General features: G+C 43.5%; 1 protein-coding gene across 24 annotated transcripts in view; it reads left to right on the top strand.

The window, feature by feature from the left end:
- The window catches only part of LOC110485800 (myosin-10), a 95,662-nt gene extending 76,972 nt beyond the window's left edge, over positions 1-18,690 (top strand). For all 24 annotated transcript variants that reach the window (XM_090195890.1, XM_036940464.2, XM_090195889.1 and 21 more), the window contains 15 exons: positions 1,253-1,465; positions 1,743-1,887; positions 2,693-2,899; positions 3,036-3,140; positions 3,515-3,667; positions 6,115-6,363; positions 6,575-6,787; positions 7,170-7,382; positions 7,646-7,807; positions 8,774-8,991; positions 9,869-9,992; positions 10,317-10,525; positions 13,196-13,304; positions 14,974-15,146; positions 15,349-18,690. In XM_090195890.1, coding sequence (XP_090052016.1) covers positions 1,253-1,465; positions 1,743-1,887; positions 2,693-2,899; positions 3,036-3,140; positions 3,515-3,667; positions 6,115-6,363; positions 6,575-6,787; positions 7,170-7,382; positions 7,646-7,807; positions 8,774-8,991; positions 9,869-9,992; positions 10,317-10,525; positions 13,196-13,304; positions 14,974-15,146; positions 15,349-15,499 — 2,644 coding nt within the window. In that variant the 3' untranslated portion in view covers positions 15,500-18,690. The remainder of the gene's footprint in view (positions 1-1,252; positions 1,466-1,742; positions 1,888-2,692; positions 2,900-3,035; positions 3,141-3,514; positions 3,668-6,114; positions 6,364-6,574; positions 6,788-7,169; positions 7,383-7,645; positions 7,808-8,773; positions 8,992-9,868; positions 9,993-10,316; positions 10,526-13,195; positions 13,305-14,973; positions 15,147-15,348) is intronic.
- Positions 18,691-20,204: the final 1,514 nt, after the last annotated feature.

The following is a 20,204-nucleotide window of genomic DNA, read 5'->3' as shown; positions in this document are numbered from 1 at the left end:
TGTAGCTAATTCAGGTGGTGACTGTAGTGAATTCAGGTGTAGACTGTAGTGAATTCAGGTGTAGACTGTAGTGAATTCAGGTGTAGACTGTAGTGAATTCAGGTGTAGACTGTAGTGAATTCAGGTGTAGACTGTAGTGAATTCAGGTGTAGACTGTAGTGAAAACAGTATCCCCTAAATGACCTTCTGAAATCATCACATGGTCATAGGCTAGTTGATTAAACCGTTACTTAGGCTACAGTATTTCAGTTGGAATTTTATGACTGTTTATAATTGTAGGGCTATTGAATTACCATAGTCTAGACAGTTGCTATTTGACTATAATGACTCATTAGTAGCTATATTGCTATCCATGGCTTCATCAGTGTAATACCTAATTGAACATGGAGTCATTATTTGGTCCTGGCAATGGGACAGGCCTCTTCAGAAGCTCTAAAACAGGAATGTCTTAAGGAATGCAGGCAGGGCTCAGGAGTCAAATCAAAGTCTATTGGTCGGTACACAGATTTGCAGGTGTTATAGCAGGTGCAGTGAAATGCTTTTGTTACTAGCTCCAACAGTACAGTAGAATGTCTCTCAAATACAATACACATACACAAATAATGAATAATCAAAACAAGAAATGACAGAATGAGTCTAATTAACAATCCAGGGTTGGATATGTTAGAGTGAGTATGTGTCAGAATCCATAATAATAATAATAGTTTAATCTAGCCTAACTGCCAGCAACAACACATATTCAATCTCACTATGGCCTCGCTCGCAATGGTATTTTTACTGACAGAGAAAGGCACAGACAGACACGGTCAAGAAACTCACTGCTCAGACACACACAACAAACACGGCAGGCTGACTAACACCCACAGGTCCTCCATGAGCTCACCCGCTGTAAGGTCGATCACACTGCCACCCTGTGTTCACTGGGATTTTGTCACCACGCTGCAGTCTCACTTGCTAGGGCCTGTATGATTTTGAAATGATCAGCAATTTTGGGGGATTTTAGAGAATCTGCAGTGATTTCATGTACCAGTTTTGTGTACCATAGTTTTACCCAAAATGATCCTAACATTTGGACATATCTGGTACTATAAAAGCACTGCTCAGATGAACTCCCCACAGTTAACATGATTTCTCACCTCTTAATTTAAATGGAATGTATCCTGGCATTAGCCAGCTAATCTAACGATTTCTATGTTGCTGTTTGGAATTGATTTTGGAATTGATTGGTTTGTTGTGTGTGCGTGTGTACCAGGGGTGATGACGAGGCGGCCCAGAAGAACAACGCTCTGAAAGCTGTGCGGGAGCTGCAGGCCCAGCTGTCAGAGCTGCAGGAGGACCTGGAGTCAGAGAAGGTGTCCAGGAACAAGGCGGAGAAAGTCAAGAGGGACCTCAGTGAGGAGCTGGAGGCTCTGAAGACTGAGCTGGAGGACACTCTGGATACCACCGCTGCCCAGCAGGAGCTCAGGTACTGGGACACTGCTTGTCAGATGTACTGCTCTCTGCTGCACTGATACGCTTATATGTTTACTGTAGTCCCAATATGTTTATTTTTGGTGCTTTTAGAAATGGATAAAGAACCGGTGTAGGGTCGCACTGAAAAAGTGGCACTGTCATAGTTTGGCAAAGTACCTGCGTGTGTAACTGCATGAGGGCTATGGAGAGACACAGCATCTCAGTGAGGTGTCTTTTATGAGTCTACCTTCCTTTCTAACCCCTCTCTCTTCTCCTTTCTTTCCTCTCAGGACCAAGCGAGAGCAGGAGGTGGCTGAGCTGAAGAAGGCCATTGACGAGGAGACCAAGAACCACGAGTCTCAGGTCCAGGAGATGAGACAGAGACACTCCACTGCCCTGGAGGAGCTGTCTGAGAATTTGGAGCAGGCCAAGAGGGTGGGTCTATAATCAAAGACAATATACCTGTCAATCATCTAGTAACATGTCTCATTACATGTTTAGCAGGCCTAGAGGCTAGGTCCACCATCAGACATGGCACCTGCCAACCATAACGTCGTTAGACAGTAGTAGCAACACACATGTTTAGCAGGTCAAGAGTGGATCTCCTCCAACGATGTATATAAACCCTAGATTGCTGATGCTATGTATTGGCCATTGAGAGGCTTTGAAGCCACTGGTTGGCCATATTGGGACTCCCCAGTAGGAGCAGTCCTCCATAGGAATGAGTGGAATTCTACAGTATTTAAATGAAATGGGACAAGGACAAATTTACATGTATTTAAGTGTTGTCATGGGGACAGTAACATTAGTACTCTCTAAAAAGTAAACTGTGTTTTTATATTTTATTTTAATTAAAAAAACGTTTGTTTATCTTTTAATATAATATAATTGTATGCATTAAGGTGTTTCTAATATAATACACATGGAAAAAACGAATGTAGACATTAATAAATGCATTTCTTATAGCTTCTAAAATATATTTTTTACACTCCCAAGATGGAGGCACAGTGGCTTCAACACAGCAACCCCTATCAGTCATCTAATGTATATATAAATCATTGGTCGCCACCTGAGAAAATAGATCTGTCTACATAACGTAATCTCATACAGTATTAGCACTACACTATCACTTCTTTGCTAAGCAAGCCAAGAGGACAGGCCTATCCAACATACCCTCTGTAAAATTCTCTCATGTCCCCAATGTATACCACAACCCTTCTCCCCCCTCTTTCCGCTGCAGTTCAAGTCCAACCTGGAGAAGAACAAGTGTACCCTGGAGAGTGACAACAAGGAGCTGGTGAGCGAGGTGAAGGGGCTTCAGCAGGCCAAGACAGAGTCAGAACACAAGAGGAAGAAGATGGAGGCTCAGCTGCAGGAGTTCATGGCCCGAGCCACCGAGGGAGAGAGGGCTAAAGTAGAACTGGCCGACCGCACACACAAACTGCAGGTTAGAGGGCAAGTCAATGGACCACGCTGTCTGTCTGTCGTCATCACTATGTGTTGAAGTCCATTGGTTTATCAAAATGGGAGTGAATATGTTTTAATGTGAATATGAAGAGATATTTATTGACCTTTGTCTGTAGACGGAACTGGACACTGTCTCCGCCCTGCTGGAGGATGCTGAGAAGAAGGGAATCAAGTTGGCGAAGGATTCAGCAGGCCTGGAGAGTGCGTTACAGGACACACAGGTGAGCAGAGACTCCTTATACGTCACCAAGCCATTACATGCTCTAATAGTTGAAATCGAAGTTGGAGGTATTGTAATATGCTTTGGAAGCAATTCATTATTGGAGACACTTGTAGATAATTGCTTGCTTTGCTTGTAGACTTGTAGATAATTGCCTGCATTGCTTGCTGTTTGGGGTTTTAGGCTGGGTTTCTGTACAGCACTTTGAGATATCAGCTGATGTACGAAGGGCTATATAAATAAATTTGATTTTGATTTTATTTTATTTTTTTGATAATGCTAATCTACTGTAAAAACAACTTTTTTTTATTTTTTACCACCTTGTGTGTGTGTGTGTGTGTGTGTGTGTGTGTGTGTGTGTGTGTGTGTGTGTAGGAGCTGCTCCAGGAGGAGACACGTCAGAAGCTGAACCTGAGCTCTCGTATCCGTCAGCTGGAGGAGGACAAGAGTACCCTGCAGGAGCAGCAGGAGGAGGACGAGGAGGCCCGCAGGAACCTGGAGAAACAACTGGCCACGCTGCAGGCTCAGGTATGTACCTCAGGTATAAGTTGAATACAGTGTTGGGGGGAAGTAAACTACATGTAGTTCTGCTAGTAATTTAACTACATTTTGTAGTAGCTTGGTGGTAGTTTAACTAAATTCACATCTAGGTAGTGTTGTCAGTAGTTAGGTAATAAATGTTTTATTTTTCAGCATCAGACCTGCCTAATTCTCTCTTGGAACATAATTTGTTTAATAGGCTAAATAACACATTCTGTTAGCATATGACCCCAAAGTGATCTATTCTTGCAAAAAGTAGTTTGGATGTAGTTGTCATGGAAATTACCACCAGGGACACCTGAATTCAATCTTAAATTAATCATATTAACAGCAAGCTGGATAGGTCACAGTCAAACTAAATTACCGGTCTGAAGTGAGCTCTATCAGGGCAGTCCCGTTAGATCTCTTATATACTGCTTACACAGACAAGTTATGATTTAGATTATTCATAATGAATTCATCATTTATGCATGTGACAGACCAATACCTCACGAGGCTTCTTCTCTCCAAGCTGAGACCTTGAAACTGAGATATCCCTTTCCGTTCTCAAAACAATGTTCTGGGCGTACTGCTAAATTGCATATACTGATAGTGAGGGTTCCTCCCAGGCACAATGAATCAGTCACTTGCATGAACCCAGTCAAATTGGTTATTAGAAAAGCACAAACATAAAATGTTCCTTCACATAGTGAACTACAGTGCCTTGCGAAAGTATTCACCCCCTTGGCATTTTTCCTATTTTGTTGCCTTACAACCTGGAATTAAAATATATATTTTGGGGGTTTGTATCATTTGATTAACACAACATGCCTACCACTTTGAAGTTGCAACATATTTTTTATTGTGAAACAAACAAGAAATAAGACAAAAAACACAAAACTTGAGCGTGCATAACTAAGAACCCCCCCAAAGTCAATACTTTGTAGAGCCACCTTTTGCAGCAATTACAGCTGCAAGTCTCTTGGGATATGTCTCTATAAGCTTGGCACATCTAGCCACTGGGATTTTTGCCCATTCTTCAAGGCAAAACTGCTCCAGCTCCTTCAAGTTGGATGGGTTCCTGCTGGTGTACAGCAATCTTTAAGTCATACCACAGATTCTCAATTGGATTGAGGTTTGGGCTTTGACTAGATAATGTCCCTGTATTTAGCGCCATTCATCATTCCTTAAATTCTGACCAGTTTCCCAGTCCCTGCCGATGAAAAATATCCCCTCAGCATGATGCTGCCACCATCATGCTTCACTGTTGGGATGGTGTTCTCGGGGTGATGAGCGGTGTTAGGTTTGTGCCAGACATAGCGTTTTCCTTGATGGCCAAAAAGCTAAATTTTAGTCTCATCTGACCAGAGTACCTTCTTCCATATTTGGGGAGTCTCCCACATGCCTTATTTTTTTCTTTAAGCAATGGCTTTTTTCTGGCCACTCTTCCGTAAAGCTCAGCTCTGTGGAGTGTACGGCTTAAAGTGGTCCTATGGACAGATACTCCAATCTCCGCAGTGGAGCTTTGCAGTTCCTTCAGGGTTATCTTTGGTCTCTTTGTTGCTTCTCTGATGAATGCTCTCCATGCCTGGTCTGTGAGTTTTGGTGGGTGGCAGGTTTGTTGTACTGCCATATTATTTCTATTTTTTAAAAATGGATTTAATGTTGCTCCGTGGGATGTTCAAAGTTTCTGATATTTTTTTATAACCCAACCCTGATCTGTACTTCCCCACAACTTCGTCCCTGACCTGTTTGGAGAGCTCCTTGGTCTTCATGGTACCGCTTGCTTGGTGGTGCACCTTGCTTAGTGGTTTTGCAGACTCTAGGGCCCTTCAGAACAGGTTTATATATACTGAGATTATGTGATACTTAGATTGCACACAGGTGGACTTTATTTAACTAAATATGTGACTTCTGAAGGTAATTGGTTGCACCAGATCTAATTTAGCAGAAGGAGGGAATACATACAGTATGCACGCACCACTTTTCTGTTGTTTTAAAAAAAAAAATAATTTTAAAATTCTTTTTTTTATTTTTTATATTTCACTTCACCAATTTGGACTATTTTGTGTATGTCCATTACATGAATTCCAAATAAAAATCAATTTGAATTACAGGTTGTAATGCAACAAATTAGGAAAAACGCAGAGGGGGTGAATACTTTTGCAAGGCACTGTACTTTTTTAAAGTCACTTTAGTTAAGGAAACTATATTTGTCTTAAGGGTAGCTTTAACGTAGCTTAGCTTCTTTCAATGTGAAGTAATTGGTAGCTTGGTAAAATATATTTTCATAGTAGCTTCCCCAACACTAAGATCAGTAATGTGTGTTTTTTTTTAAAGACCACTGTCATTTTCTGTATATCAAATGCTCACTCACAAAGCTGTGACCCTTATTTCCTCATGTAAGAACCACAGAAAAAGTATATAATATGAACACCATTGTCTTCTCTATCTAGCTGTTTGAGTCTAGGAAGAAGCTGGATGAGGACGTGGGGACCCTGGAGTCTCTGGAGGAGGTGAAGAGGAAGCTGCAGAAGGACATGGAGCTGACCAGCCAGCGGCTGGAGGAGAAAGCCTCCGCCTTTGACAAGATGGAGAAAACCAAGACCCGCCTGCAGCAGGAGCTGGACGACCTCATGGTGGACCTGGACCACCAGAGGACCATTGTCTCCAACCTGGAGAAGAAGCAGAAGAAGTTTGACCAGGTATCATATCATCTCCATCTTTTCCTCTTCCTCTCACCTTTGCTTATCTCCTTCTCCCCTCTTTGCAAAATAAAAGTAGACCTGCCGTTAATGAAGAAATGGCTGAGTTTTTGTGATTTCTTGATTCCAATGATTGCCTTCGTTAACATAACTTACCAGTAAGACATTGCTTGCCATCCTTCTTAATCACTATCTTCTCCTTCTATATTAGCTCCTGGCTGAGGAGAAGACCATTTCTGCCCGCTATGCTGAGGAGCGTGACAAGGCCGAGGCTGAGGCCAGGGAGAAGGAGACTAAGGCTCTGTCTATGGCCCGGGCTCTGGACGAGGCCCTGGAGGCCAAGGAGGAGTTTGAGAGGCTCAACAAGCAGCTGAGGACTGAGATGGAGGACCTGATGAGCTCCAAGGACGACGTGGGCAAGAGCGTACGTAGTTTAAACCCCCTGTACAGGAGCTGAAGGTTCTCAAATACCTTATACAACCCAGTCCTAAGCCTTGACTTGGCTAGGCTCATCCAATGAGGATTGATAGAACCAAAATGTACAGGTTTTCGTATGTTTCTTCCAATATGGCCACCAATCCACCCACCACAGAATGAGTGAGAATGACTGTGTTACAGGAGCTGGTAGTGTTTCCTAAATGTTGTTGGAGACCGTACACACCTTACTTAATAACGCTGTCCACCCACCTCAGATTTTTGCTTTGAGTGAGAATTTGTTTGACTAATCCTATGGGATGGCTTCCCATAGGAAGACCCAGAAAAGAGATGTTGCTGCTAACAGTCTCTCCACGTCCCCCTGTGTGTAGGTCCATGAGCTGGAGAAGTCGAAGCGCACCCTGGAGCAGCAGGTGGAGGAGATGAGGACCCAGCTGGAGGAGCTGGAGGACGAGCTGCAGGCCACGGAGGACGGCAAGCTGCGTCTGGAGGTCAACATGCAGGCCATGAAGGCCCAGTTCGACAGGGACCTGCAGGCCAGAGACGAACAGAACGAGGAGAAGAAGAGGACACTGGTCAAACAGGTACAGAGACGAGCAGAGAGGACTCTTTTTGGGGAGTAACATTCAGACCTCTAAGAGAAACTCAGCTGATTTAGCTAGGCCAACAGTTCGGAGAAAATAATCACCATGTGTATTATATGGTCAAAAACTTTAACTTATGGACTCATTGTGTACTTCCCATCCATCTTCACCCTAACTGTTATTACATCCGAGCAAGCTAGAACCCAAACTTCACTAGGTTTCATCACTTACTTGGTGTTTTCAATCTTGTTGTCTGACCCAAGGTTCGTGAGATGGAGGCAGAGCTGGAGGATGAGAGGAAGCAGAGAGCCCTGGCTGTGGCAGCTAAGAAGAAGCTGGAGATGGACCTCAAGGACCTGGAGGGGCAAATAGAAGCATCCAACAAGGCCAGAGATGAAGCCATCAAACAGCTCAGAAAACTACAGGTTAGACTTCATACAGGATTTGTGTTTGCTTGTTCATTCTCAAGTTGTGCTGAGCTATTATGTAGTATTATGCAGTTGAAGTCGGAAGTTTACATACACCTTAGCCAACTACATTTAAACTCGGTTTTTCACAATTCCTGACATTTAATCAGAGAAAAAATTCACAAAGTAGATGTCCTAACCGACTTGCCAAAACTATAGTTTGTTAACAAGACATTTGTGGAGTGGTTGAAAAACTAGTTTTAATGACTCCAACCTAAGTGTATGTAAACTTCCAATTTCAACTGTAGATTATAAATATTGTTGCAAAATTCTGGTAACTTTTCCAAAATTCCAAGAATCTTCCAACCAGGAATTCTGGGAATTTTGGGAAAGTTAGCAGAATTTTGCAACCCTACAAAGTCAATATTTTTTGCCTGATTAATTAGGAACTCCTGGTTGTCTGATCTCTGATAATCAGCAATATTATTTTTTACACCTGTATCCTTTTATCAATAAAATGGACTGGCAGCCTCTTCAGGTATGGTATCTGTGCTTGTCTGTCCACTGTATAGTCAGCTTTAATGTATCCTAGATTAGAATATGTCCAGGACTACCAACGTCTGTATTTAGATGACATCCCTGATGCTCTAAACTCATTTGTAGCTTCCCCGCTGGCCTTGCACTATTATATTCAGTATAGCTACGGGGTTGGGGTCGGTTCTATTTCAATTCGGGAAGAAAAACTGAATTTCAAACATTTTCTCATAGGCTGCATTTACACAGGCAGCCCAATTATGGGCAACAGATTGATCTGATTGGTCAAAAGACCAATTAGTGGCAAACAATATCAGAATTGGGCTGCCTGTGTAAATGCTGCCATAGAGGAGTATTGAGGAAAATCTAATTTGAAATGGAGTTGACCCCTAACCCTGTACTGTTGCCCCAGACCAGTCTTACTCTTTGCCTTGCTGCTGCCCCCTGCAGGCCCAGATGAAGGACTACCAGAGGGAGCTGGAGGAGGCCAGAGCATCCCGTGATGAGATCTTTGCACAGTCTAAAGAGAACGAGAAGAAACTAAAGGGCCTGGAAGCTGAGATCCTACAGCTGCAGGAGGACCTGGCGGCTTCAGAGAGGGCCCGTAGACACGCTGAGCAGGAGAGAGACGAGCTGGCCGACGAGATCTCAAATAGCGCCTCTGGAAAGTGAGTAGCTACATTTCGCTGATTAATGATCAAATTCAAGCATGATATTTTTACAGATTTAATGGTGCAATATGCAGAAATCGCTGGTTGCTAACATTGTAACAGTTCACCTAATTTCAGTTTCTGTAACAAAACAAGCAATGTGTTACGGTGCGTGAATGAGGACCCAAAAGCGAATTAACGTAAACAGAGCTTCTTTAATGACAAAACATAGGTAGGCTCAGATGGACCGGCAGATTCCGACAGGACAGGACAAGGTTGCAGCAAACATGACGATAGTCTGGTTCAGGCATGAATAACACAAACAAGAATCCGACAAAGACAGAAACAGGAACAGAGAGAGATATAGAGACCTAATCAGAGGGAAAAAGGGAACAGGTGGGAAAAGGGGTGACGAGGTAGTTAGGAGGAGACAAGGAACAGCTGGGGGAAAGAGGGGGAGAAAAGGTAACCTAAAATGACCAGCAGAGGGAGACAGGGTGAAGAGAAAGGACAGAAACAAGACACAACATGACAATACATGACACAATGTATCATTGTACCATCTAAACCGCTATGAAATATATTTTCAATAACCCAAAATATTGTATTTTCAGCTGTTTGAAGCTGGTGTACAAAACTGAAAGTAAAAGACGTAAAAACGAAACTTAAGAACGGGAAGCATAGAAATAGCACACATAGAACAGATCTACTGCTTCTTATTCTTGCTTTCAATGAGAATGACAGATCTATAACTCGCATTCCTATCTGAATTTGGTCAGGTCACCCAAAAAGTTACATACTGCTGCTTTAAGTGGACCAGCAGCCTTCCCCCCCTGATTTCTATGCTCTGTTCTGTACCGACCACATCACCGAATTATGAATTTGTTTGTGTCAGGTCGGCCCTGCTAGATGAGAAGAGGAGGCTGGAGGCCCGCATCTCACAGCTGGAGGAGGAACTAGAGGAGGAACAGAGCAACATGGAGCTGCTTAATGACCGCTTCCGCAAGACCACCATGCAGGTACAGTACAACTCTGACATTGTCAAACACGTACACAGCTCATGAAGGTACAGAACAGGTAAAACTCTCCTTAAACCACCATTGTCTCTTGATGTTTTGAGGAGGAGATCGGACAAGAGGAAAGTACTTTTGAAATTCATTCATACACAGAGACGATTCTTGAACCATAGAATGTAGTCTCTCTATGGTCTGGAGAGTAGCCTATAATAAACTGCACTAACAAGTAGCACACCAGACTACTTCCTGGGACCCACAACTAACGGTTTTATATAGAGATAGACAAAGAGTGACCCTCTCTCCCTTTATTCCCATTTCTATCCCAAGGTGGACATCCTGAACACTGAGCTGGCTGGGGAGCGCAGTGCGGCCCAGAAGAGTGAGAACGCCCGTCAAGGAATGGAGAGGCAGAACAAAGAGCTGAAGGCCAAGCTGGGAGAGCTAGAGGGGGCAGTCAAGTCCAAGTTCAAGGCTGCCATCACCGCCCTGGAGGCCAAGATACTGCAGCTGGAGGAGCAACTGGAGCAGGAGGCCAAGTAAGAAGCCTTCTATATACTGTACTAAATAGACATTATAATGGGGGTCAGAGTTTAAAGATGGGAGGTTACCTAGAATTAAATGTAGGCTTCAATAGGTGGACTCTAGCTCATATACTCATTGTAATGATTTACCCATACTCAATAGACCGCTAGAGGTAGGAGTTTCACCTAACCACAGTTCTATAATCAGATTACAAACTACTCCAAATCTGGACCTTTAAAGGCCCAGTGCAGTCAAAAATGTGATCTTCCTGTGTTGTGTATATATATTTCCACACTAGGAGGTTGGAATAATACTGTGAAATTGTGAAAATTATGATAATGCCCTTTTAGTATAAAGACAGCTTGAAGTTTCAGCCCATTTTGGTGGGATGGATTTTTGCCTGCCTGGTGTCATCACCATATGGTAAATTAGTTAATAGACCAATAAGAAAGAGTACCAAACTTTTCTGCCAATAACAACAACAAAAAAATTTTCCCCTGACAGTCCTAGCAAAATTCTTGCTTGAGAAATTGCTCTTTGCTAAGAAGCTATTTTGTTTTTGTTTTGACCATTTTAATTGAAAATAATCACAGTAAGGTACTTCATTGTTACCCAGAAAATGATCTGATATTGAGATATATATGACTTCATTGGACCTTTAACATTAGGGGGTTGAAAACATACAGTACCGTTCAAACACACTACTTGCCTAGAGAGTTTTCAGCTATACTTTTGGTGGCTGTTTATTTACCACAACAGACAGATGCTGGCACTAAGACCGCACTCAGTCAGCTGAATAAGGAAATAAGCAAACAGAAAACCACTTACCCAAAGGCGACGTTCCTAGTGGCCGGAGACTTTAATGCAGTGAAACTTAAATCAGTTCTACCAAATTTCTATCAACATGTTAAATGTGCAACCAGAGGGAAAAAAAATAAAGATCACCTGTACTCCACAGAGACACGTACAAAGCTCTCCCTAGCCCTCCATTTGGTAAATCTGACCACAACTCTATCCTCCTGATTCCTGCTTATAAGCAAAAATTAAAGCAGGAAGTACCAGTGACTCAGTCTGTAAAAATGTGGTCAGATGAAGCAGATGTTAAACTACAGGACTGTTTTGCTAGCACAGACTGGAACATGTTCCAGGATTCTTCCGATGGCATTGAGGAGTACACCACATCAGTCACTGGCTTTATCAATAAGTGCATCGAGGATATCGTCCCCACAGTGACTGTACGTACATACCCCAACCAGAAGCCATGGATTACAGGCAACATTCGCACTGAGCTAAAAAAAAGGAGGACCGGGCACGCCCCCATTCTCATCGACGGGGCTATAGTGGAGCAGGTTGAGAGCGTCAAGTTCCTTGGTGTCCACATCAACAACAAACTAAAATGGTCTAAACACACCAAGACAGTCGTGAAGAGGGCACGACAAAGCCTATTCCCCCTCAGGAAACTAAAAAGATTTGGCATGGGTCCTGAGATCCTCAAAAGGTTCTACAGCTGCAACATCGAGAGCATCCTGACCGGTTGCATCACTGCCTGTACGGCAATTGCTCGGTCTCTTACCGCTAGGCACTAGAGGGTGGTGCGTACGGCCCAATACATCACTGGGGCTAAACTGCCTGCCATCCAAGACCTCTACACCAGGCGGTGCCAGAGGAAGGCACTAAAAATTGTCAAAGACCCCAGCCACCCCAGTCATAAACTGTTCCCTTTCAAACTTAGATTTGTCTGTCCATAACACTTTTTTCCACTCTTCCTCTGTCCAGTGTCTGTTTTCTTTTTCCCATCTTAATCTTTTATTTTCATTGGCCAGTCTGAGATATGGCTTTTTTTTTGCAACTCTTCACTGTTGACGTTGAGACGGGTGTTTTGTGGGTACTATTTAATGAAGCTGCCAGTTGAGGACTTGGGAGTCATCTGTTTCTCAAACTAGACACTCTAATGTACTGTATGTTGTGCACCAGGGCCTCCCACTCCTCTTTCTATTTTGGTTAGAGCCCGTTTGCACTGTTCTGTGAAGGGAATAGTACACAGCATTGTATGAGATCTTCAGTTTCTTGGCAATTTCTTGCATGGAATAGCCTTCGTTTCTCAGAACAAGAATAGACTGGCGAGTTTCAGAAGAAAGTTCTTTGTTTCTGGCCATTTTGAGGCTGTAATCAAACCCACAAATACTAATGCTCCAGGTACTCAATTAAAGAAGGCCAGTTTTATTGCTTCTTTAATCAGCACAACAGTTTTCAGCTGTGCTAACATAATTGCAAAAGGGTTTTCTAATGATCAATTAGCCTTTTCAAATTATAAACTTGGATTAGCTCACACAACGTGCCATTGGAACACAGGAGTGATGGTTGCTGATAATGGGTCTCTGTACGCCTATGTAGATATTCCATAAAACATCTGCCGTTTCCATCTACAATAGTCATTTACAACATGAACAATGTCTACACTGTATTTCTGATCAATTTGAGGTTATTTAATGGACAAAAAATGAGCTTTTCTTTCAAAAACAAGGAAATGTCTAAGTGATCCCCAAACTTTTGAATGGTAGTGTATGAGGTTGCCTAATGTGGAGTCTTTTACTACATCCTGATGCAAATGTATGTCCCCATTAGATATGAGTCAGTAGTACACTATTTACACACTTTCCTGTTATCACTCTTTTTCCTCTCAGGGAGAGGGCAGCAGCCAATAAGATCGTCCGACGCACAGAGAAGAAGCTGAAAGAGGTGGTGATTCAGGTGGAGGACGAGCGTCGCCATGCCGACCAGTACAAGGAACAGGTGAGTGGTCGTTTTGGGTCCACAGTGAACTTGAAACAGTCTGTTCTGACATTTAGAAAGGGTGAGTTAAAGGCCATGGATGCCAGGTTAGCTACTAATTCACTATAATCAGTGTCTCTGTGTCATCTGTGCTGAAGCTCTCTCTCTCTTTCTCTCCTATTCCCACCCACGCTCTTCTGTAGCTTTGGTTCTCTCTCTCTCTCCTATTCCCACCCACGCTCTTCTGTAGCTTTGGATCTCTCTCTCTCTCCTATTCCCACCCACGCTCTTCTGTAGCTTTGGATCTCTCTCTCTCTCTCTCCTATTCCCACCCACACTCTTCTGTAGCTTTGGTTCTCTCTCTCTCCTATTCCCACCCACGCTCTTCTGTAGCTTTAGTTCTCTCGCTCTCTCTCCTATTCCCACCCACGCTCTTCTGTAGCTTTGGTTCTCTCTCTCTCCTATTCCCACCCACGCTCTTCTGTAGCTTTGGTTCTCTCTCTCTCTCCCCTATTCCCACCCACGCTCTTCTGTAGCTTTGGTTCTCTCTCTCTCCTATTCCCACCCACGCTCTTCTGTAGCTTTGGTTCTCTCTCTCTCCTATTCCCACCCACGCTCTTCTGTAGCTTTGGTTCTCTCTCTCTCTCCCCTATTCCCACCCACGCTCTTCTGTAGCTTTGGTTCTCTCTCTCTCCTATTCCCACCCAAGCTCTTCTGTAGCTTTGGTTCTCTCTCTCTCTCCCCTATTCCCACCCAAGCTCTTCTGTAGCTTTGGTTCTCTCTCTCTCTCCCCTATTCCCACCCACGCTCTTCTGTAGCTTTGGTTCTCTCTCTCTCTCCCCTATTCCCACCCACGCTCTTCTGTAGCTTTGGTTCTCTCTCTCTCCTATTCCCACCCACGCTCTTCTGGAGCTTTGGTTCTCTCTCTCTCTCCCCTATTCCCACCCACGCTCTTCTGTAGCTTTGGTTCTCTCTCTCTCCTTTTCCCACCCACGCTCTTCTGTAGCTTTGGTTCTCTCTCTCTCTCCCCTATTCCCACCCACGCTCTTCTGTAGCTTTGGTTCTCTCTCTCTCTCCCCTATTCCCACCCACGCTCTTCTGTAGCTTTGGTTCTCTCTCTCTCCTATTCCCACCCACGCTCTTCTGTAGCTTTGGTTCTCTCTCTCTCTCCCCTATTCCCACCCACACTCTTCTGTAGCTTTGGTTCTCTCTTTCTCCCCTATTCCCATCCACGCTATTCAGTAGCTTTGGTTCTCTCTCTCTCTCCCCTATTCCCACCCACGCTATTCAGTAGCTTTGGTTCTCTCTCTCTCCTATTCCCACCCACGCTCTTCTGTAGCTTTGGTTCTCTCTCTCTCCTATTCCCACCCACGCTCTTCTGTAGCTTTGGTTCTCTCTCTCTCTCTCCCCTATTCCCACCCACGCTCTTCTGTAGCTTTGGTTCTCTCTCTCTCTCCCCTATTCCCACCCACGCTATTCAGTAGCTTTGGTTCTCTCTCAATTCTTCTGTCTGTCCCAAACCTTTGTCTTCAAACTTTAATTTCCATCCTTGTTTTTCCAATTTCTATCCCACCTTTTGTCTCTCTTTCTTGCTCTCTCGCTCTCTGTGTTTTAATATTGAATTGGCCCTTGAATTTGCTATGTAAATACGTTGAATTGTGCGTTGAAATTCAAATTCTCCCCCTGTCAGATGGAGAAGGCCAACTCTCGTATGAAGCAGCTGAAGCGTCAGCTGGAGGAGGCTGAGGAGGAGGCTACCAGAGCCAACGCCTCCCGTAGGAAACTACAGAGGGAGCTGGACGACGCCACCGAGGCCAGCGAGGGCCTGACCCGCGAAGTCAACACACTTAAGAACCGCCTCAGGTACAGCCTCTCATACACTTCACATAGTTATTTATGCCCATCAGCGTTCCCTCTGCCAGTTTCTTTAAAACAAAGAAGACATTCATTGTTATCATTTCCCGTACATGTTCATCAACACTCCAATAGATGCAACAGGACACACACTGTCATAGATCTGTGGGTGTGATAAATGACCATGTATGTATTTGCCTGTTCTCCTCAGGCGTGGAGGCCCCATCAGCTTCTCGTCTAGCCGTTCAGGCCGCAGCCGGCAGCTCCAGATCGACGGAACCTCCGTGGACAATTCTGACGATGACGCCGACAGCCGCGCCAGCGACCACAACGACACGCAAGCCTCCAACCAGACCGAATAGACGCTCCCTGCTAATCCTACCAACCCTATCGATTAGCCAGCCTGGCAGCATGGTGACTACAACACCTCAGCCTCTCCATCTGTCCCTGTCCACGAGTCAACAGCAGGGAGAACCAGGGTCTTGTTCATTAGGAACCAAAACAGAAGAAAACAGTCCGAAACAGGGAAGGACTACCTGGATTTGACTAATAAGAACAGCTCGTTTTCATTTTCCGTTGAAAGATGCTTTCAAACGTTTTGCTACGGTGTGTTGTAATGAATACGACCTAGACCACCCCACCCCCCAGAAATGCTCCCTTCCTAGGGATGACGAAACAATTACTCCCACTTGAGCGGCTTACTCTGCCTTACTCTAATGTTACTCTAACAATATTCCTACTCTACTCTGGCTAGCTGCTCGGCCCGGCGAGTGTCCCAACGATCTTAATATAGTCCTCCCTAGGCGTGGAATTATGTGTTCCACTTAAATGAATATGTAAACTTATGTACAAGTGATTTTTACTTATGAACTATGCGTGTGTGCACATGTGAGTATGTAAGGTATGTGTATGCCCCTGAACGCCAAACTGCAAGGAAAGGAGCGAAACTAGGAAACGTTCACTTTTGTCATCCTCCTTCCACATTAAACAAAATATTGTCTTGTAATACAAGTGTGTCACCAAATGTAAAGCCATCATCTCTCCCCTGGCTTAAAGCAGGCCTAACAAAACTCTGTCCTCTCCGATGATAGTCCTATTCAACAATAGGTCAGAGGTCAATGGACTGCCTCCGCTTCCCTCATTGCATGAGTCTCTTCCTGATGTACAGACTATTGTTCCGCTTCTAAACACTACAATGAAACAAGATGGTGGATTCACACAGTCTGACCTGTTCTGGAAGAAAAAAGTGGAAGTTTTAACTGTGAACAGCTTTTCTCCACTTGCCACAGCATCTCGTCACAACACTTTAAAAACAATTGGTAACTGACTTCTTATAGGAATCGCATAGGTCATGATTGACGTTTTTTGTTGTTGTATTTTGACTAATTGGAACACTATTTTTCCTGTTGTTCAGGAAGAAGGGTTGAAGGCAGTGAAGTGTGGTATGCTTAGATAGATGGTCGCTGGCGTACGTATCACAGAGAATCGCTGGAAACTGCACATAACTGCACAATGAGTGTTCATATGCCCCTGTAACTGGAGCCAGGAAACCCCAAGCTTCTCTCATGAGTGGTCACAAGATGTACAATACAGCCTCTTAGTCCAACACGAATGATGAGAGCTTCGATTGAACGTGTAGTTTGGCTAGCTAAAGCCTACTTCTCAGCAAGGGAGACTGCCATCTCACTTTGTTTGTGCCATGGTTTGGTAGCAAAGTAGGACCCCCAACTCTCTCTTATAATACGTTGACACACCAACTACCAAGCACTTAGTATTCCTAGATATAACAGCCTTCTATTGGGGATAGCATCTCAAAGCTCTAAAACTATTAAGCCACTCTTAACGTCCCAGAAGGTCCATATCCATCAGCGCTCTCTATTGTTCCTTTGGCATCTCTGTTCAGTATAAAAGAGGGTAATGTATGGAAACTGCCACTTTCATTTGACTTTTACGCCAATGTTAGCTCAGCTGTAATGACATGTTTCTTTAAAGTGCCTTAGACACTAGATAAGAACATTAGTGGGTAATGCACGGTGAGCACCTGTATTAAACAGAAAGATGTGTAGGTGTACACCTGTATTAAACAGAAGGACGTGTAGGTGTACACCTGTATTAAACAGAAAGACGTGTAGGTGTACACCTGTATTAAACAGAAAGACGTGTAGGTGTGCACCTGTATTAAACAGAAAGACGTGTAGGTGTGCACCTGTATTAAACAGAAAGACGTGTAGGTGTACACCTGTATTAAACAGAAAGATGTGTAGGTGTACACCTGTATTAAACAGAAAGACGTGTAGGTGTACACCTGTATTAAACAGAAAGACTTGTAGGTGTACACCTGTATTAAACAGAAAGACGTGTAGGTGTACACCTGTATTAAACAGAAAGATGTGTAGGTGTACACCTGTATTAAACAGAAAGACGTGTAGGTGTACACCTGTATTAAACAGAAAGACTTGTAGGTGTACACCTGTATTAAACAGAAGGACGTGTAGGTGTACACCTGTATTAAACAGAAAGACGTGTAGGTGTACACCTGTATTAAACAGAAAGACGTGTAGGTGTGCACCTGTATTAAACAGAAAGACGTGTAGGTGTACACCTGTATTAAACAGAAAGACGTGTAGGTGTACACCTGTATTAAACAGAAAGACGTGTAGGTGTACACCTGTATTAAACAGAAAGACGTGTAGGTGTACACCTGTATTAAACAGAAGGACGTGTAGGTGTACACCTGTATTAAACAGAAAGACGTGTAGGTGTACACCTGTATTAAACAGAAAGACGTGTAGGTGTGCACCTGTATTAAACAGAAAGACGTGTAGGTGTGCACCTGTATTAAACAGAAAGACGTGTAGGTGTGCACCTGTATTAAACAGAAAGACGTGTAGGTGTGCACCTGTATTAAACAGAAAGACGTGTAGGTGTACACCTGTATTAAACAGAAAGACGTGTAGGTGTACACCTGTATTAAACAGAAAGACGTGTAGGTGTACACCTGTATTAAACAGAAAGACGTGTAGGTGTACACCTGTATTAAACAGAAAGACGTGTAGGTGTACACCTGTATTAAACAGAAAGACGTGTAGGTGTGCTGTACGTGTTACATAAAAACCTAACGAGGCAAACCTGGTGAACGGAAAACAAACACTTATTTTTCTTCTTCTTTGTCTTGTGTATTTTTACTGATGTTTCATATCATACCCAGTGTGCACCTCCTCTCCCGTTCATATACCTGTAGCAATGTCTCCATAGGTAGTGTGTGTGTGTGGGTCAGAAATCAGTGTTACTATTAACTATGTGAGATGTGGAGCTTTTTGCTCCCCCTTCAAGAGCAGAATGTGATTTCATTTGGTTAAAAGCTTTAACATCCATGATGTAGTTTTACTTGTGTTTGTATTATTATTCTCAGACTGGCTGTTGACGACCAGGCTTTCATTACAACTGCAAATACACCCCCACCCCCATTTTATTTCTTGTTTGCCTCCTGTATTTCTAGACTACAGTGATTTTTTTTGTAAAAGAAAATAAAGCATATTCATTGTAGAAATAATATGATTCCAGTTTGTTCTGAGTGGAGGAGCCCCTAGAGACTTTCAATTCAGTCATGCAGGTTTCTCTCTCCAAATTGGAGAGCACAGTGGGTAGCTACACCTGAAGGGCATGGACATATATGATGGGTTGTTTTAGAGAAGTGATCTAAATTCAGTAAGGGGTTGAGAATAGTTAGAAAACAAAAGCTACTCTGTGATTTGAACCAGGGACCTGCTTCAGATGGCAACCCAAATGTTATACTCTCCACCAGCTGGGGGGCAACATCATTGGCGTAGCCAGAAACTTGTCAGGTGGGCCTGCATCAATTTGGGTAGCTAACTTCCTGAAATTTTGCCATCGGGCAGAGGAAAATGTGCTGTTGTATAGCTCATCTCATGCTATTGTACATATTTTGCCATGAGCCCGAGAGAAAATGTTGCATTTTTAGAGTGGATTACAGCTAAAATATAGGTGTTGATTGATAAAGGTACTGGATTATGAGTTGGCTTGTTTGCTAAATGAACAAATGAAATAGGCAGTAGCATGGTGATTATAGCAATAGAAGCACAGTGGCAAATGGCTCAATGCAGTTATATTCATGGATTATTGGGGTGTGGCTTTGTTAGTTCTTTTTGGCAACCCATCCAGTGAGAGTGAATGTCAATCCAGGTAATATGTTCTGTTATATTTAATCAAATCTGACTAACACAATGCACTGCTTGCTATGAATTCTATCTGTTGGTATTTGCATATTTAGGTAAAAAGACTATGTCCTGTTTGGAACATTTGACAAGAGCAGATTTCTTTTGTTGTTGCTCAATCTGAGTGGGTGTCCTGGGCAGGTGAGCTGAAGGGCTCTACCACATGGCTTTCACCCGTCCAGTCATTTCTAATCAGTTACTTTAAGGGAGGAACAAAGGATGCACTTTTTAAAGAATCCAAACCGGGCCAAGAACTGGGAAAACTCCAGAGCCTTCCACAAAGCTAGGGTCTGTTGTTACCTGGGAAACACCAGCATGGGTGAGAAAGGTCAAAGAGCAACGCGTGTAATTATGTAATTTGACAGTAAGGGCTTGATTCGGGATATAGCGCGGTTGAGGTTTAAAGGCAATGTCTACGCATTTGCAGGAGACTACATTCACAGTAAACACCGGTGACATCCACTCAATAGGAAATTACCTTTACATTTCAACCGCATTGTGGCACGGATCTTAAACCTTATGGATTGAATCGAGCTCTGACCTTTCCAGGGTACAGAAGGTGAACACGAATGTTGACATAATTGAGGGACTGTACAAAACATGGATTTATGACAAACGTATGAAAAAAATGAATTGCCACATCTTAAGGCTCCCGAGTGCCTTGTTTCACTTGTGGCTCCCGAATGGAGCAGCAGTCTAAGGCACTGCATCTCAGTGCAAGAGGTGTCACGTCCCTGGTTCGAATCCAGGCTGTATCACATCAGGCAGTGATTGGGAGTCCCATAGGTTGGCTCACAATTGGTCCAGCGTCGTCCGGATTTGGCTGGGGTAG

This window comes from Oncorhynchus mykiss, chromosome 13 (genome assembly GCF_057628025.1).
Source record: "Oncorhynchus mykiss isolate SJ-2025 chromosome 13, ASM5762802v1, whole genome shotgun sequence".
In the NCBI taxonomy this organism is placed as follows: Eukaryota; Metazoa; Chordata; class Actinopteri; order Salmoniformes; family Salmonidae; genus Oncorhynchus; species Oncorhynchus mykiss.
Note: the sequence above shows the minus strand (reverse complement) of the source record. Positions and strands in the feature narration are given on the sequence as shown.